The sequence below is a fragment of the Macrobrachium rosenbergii genome, chromosome 1, assembly GCF_040412425.1.
Source record: "Macrobrachium rosenbergii isolate ZJJX-2024 chromosome 1, ASM4041242v1, whole genome shotgun sequence".
Lineage (NCBI taxonomy): Eukaryota > Metazoa > Arthropoda > Malacostraca > Decapoda > Palaemonidae > Macrobrachium > Macrobrachium rosenbergii.
Genome location: NC_089741.1, coordinates 25,641,255 through 25,643,991, shown reverse-complemented (window position 1 = coordinate 25,643,991; position 2,737 = coordinate 25,641,255). Strand labels below are relative to the sequence as shown.

The 2,737-nt window shown below is 34.1% G+C and overlaps 1 protein-coding gene across 1 annotated transcript in view; it reads left to right on the top strand.

Annotated features, from left to right (window-relative positions):
* The window catches only part of LOC136839806 (FERM domain-containing protein C-like), a 72,253-nt gene extending 71,060 nt beyond the window's left edge, over window positions 1–1,193 (top strand). Inside the window, exon 4 of the mRNA XM_067106137.1 lies at window positions 1,030–1,193. Coding sequence (XP_066962238.1) covers window positions 1,030–1,193 — 164 coding nt within the window. The remainder of the gene's footprint in view (window positions 1–1,029) is intronic.
* Window positions 1,194–2,737: the final 1,544 nt, after the last annotated feature.

Sequence of the window (2,737 nt, the reverse complement as noted above, 5' to 3'; positions counted from 1 at the left end):
AGTTGGATGATAAGATTTAATATTTCGTTTTGGAAATAAACAGAAGCATATAATTGAATTCCATAAAGAGACCTTTTTTTTCTTTATAAAAAAACAATACCCTTAAAATAAAAGTTGGATGAAAAGGTAACGAGATAATTCATTATGGCAATAGACAGAAGCATAGAATTGAATCCCCGTAAACAGAGGCTTTTTTTCTTTGTAAAAAAATAATACCATTAAAACAAAAGTTGTATGAAAAGATAATGAAATAGTTCAATATGGAAATAAACAGAGCATAAAACTGAATCCCATAAACAGAGGCTTTTTTTCTTTGTAAAAAAAGTAATACCATTAAATTAAATTTGGATGAAAAGATAATGAAATCATTCAATATGGAAATAAACAGAATCAAAGAATTGAATCCCCATGAACAGCTTTTATTTTATTTTATTTATTTTTTTTTTTTTTTTGGCGTGTTTTGCAAACGCCGGTAAAGAAACGTTTCTCCTGACGTTGTGGACGTTCTTGCTCAACGTTCAACGTGTGCACCTCGTCGAGGTTGCCCCAGGGGGTGTATGGGGTGGGGGGGATGGGAGCGGGGGGAAGGGCAAGAGATGAGGTTGTTAAAATGTTTGAAAAATGAAACAAAAGGACCAGAATATTCCCTGAAAATAAAGATGAAAGGCTTTGTCATGTTTTAGCTAACAAAGGATGTCAGATGCTTCATTTCTCTCTCTCTCTCTCTCTCTCTCTCTCTCTCTCTCTCTCTCTCTCTCTCTCTCTCTCTCTCTCTCTCTCTCTCTCAGTTCAAGCGTTACTTTCCGACCATGAGAGAGGAAGAGAGATGGAAAGACACTGAGAGTACAAAGGAGAAAACCTTCATTTTTTTTCAGAACTTTATAAAATATGAAATTAATAACTGGGCAGAAGATCATACTAAGAAACGCAGTTTTAAAACCTTTAGGGAAGACAGACAAATAGTAAAATGAATAAAATAAAAGCAAAATACGATTTTTCTTCTTTTGCTTATTTTAATTGACTCAACAGCTGGCTCCACAGTAGGACTTTTGCCAATGCAAAAGGTTGCTTCTACTACTACTACTACTACTACTACTACTACTACTACTACTACTACTACTACTACTACCGCTGCTGCTACATTTTCAGCAAAATACTTTACTCCTCAAGAGACTGTCTCTTGGCGTCCCTGAAATACAGATAAGTTAAGTTTCATTAATTAATATGGAGATTTTTCTTTAAATTTTTTTTAACTAAATTGTCCTATTTGGGGTTTAAATTCTATGAATCGAGTGAAATTAAATATACAATGTTGAGAAAATACATATAATCTTGCATTAACTCTCACCAGATAGAAAACGGAAAACGATCACATTCAAGAAGTCTGATGGCAAGATCCCGTAGGGGGTTAGTGCCTTCAGTGCACCTCACGCGGTGCACTGTAGGCATTTCTCGAGGTTCTCTGCAGTGTCCCTTCGGCCCCTAGCTGCAACTCCTCTCATTTCTTTTACTGTACCTCCAGTCATGTTATCTTTCTTCCATCACTGCTTTCCACCATCCTAACATAATTTTGTTTCAAACTTCCTGTACTCTCATTTTTCCCTTTCAGTGTTAAATGACCTCATAGGTCCCAGCGTTTGGGCTTTGACCTAAATTCTATATTCCAGCTATATATATATTCCGGAGGCTCTTTGGTATACCTCGGGCGAGTAAGTAGACGACCCATAGTTCGTTCTTAACACCTGCAGCAGTCGTCTCTCTTTAACCATCACTTCAAAGCGACGAACTTCCCGTAACAGACAGACAGACAGACAGACATATAGCCAGAAGGTAAACATCTGCTCTCGCCGATATCCCAGATAAAAGAGGCTTTCGGGAGAGCTGCGACGACGCCTCGGAGAGGAAGGGAACTGAAACTTGCGGCCGACATTTCGATGTGACGCTTCCTGGAATCGCGCTCGACTCGCCTTTCTCATATTCCGCCGGAGGAAGCTCCCGGCAAGGCTGTACATATAGATATACATATATATATATATATATGTATATATATATATATATATATATATATATATATATATATATATATATATATATATATATATATATATATATATATATATATATATATATATATATATATATATATATAAATATATATATATGTATATATATATATATAAATATATATATATATATATATATATATATATATATATATATATATATATATATATATATATATATATATATATATATATATATATAATATGACATTTGCCACATTCAGCTGCAGCTCAGGAAAGGCACTCAATACAGCTGAAACACAGCCATCGTGTCTTTTTTAACATTATTTAAAATGCTAATTCTTTTAAAATATTGATTATTTCCTCACGTTTTAAAATGACTCAAAGTACATTTTTACAACAAGATAATTCTAAATGCACATTTTTGAAAGGAGAGAAAAAATACAAATTAAAAACACAAATAGATAAAAGGACAAAACAAAGGTGCAAATAGGACCATCAAGCAACAAACAGCTGAGTGGATGATGTTTTGTGTACAATGATTGAATAATTTTATCATTATAGATTCTAAGGTTGTTAAGTCACTGTCTTTCTGGGTTTATTGTGAGTGAGGTTACCTCTAATCCGTATACAGTATATTTCAGTACCCTCAGCAGTCTTTTGGTACATCCAACGTAAGTCTCTCAAGGACAAAGTCCGTTGTTTACATCCAA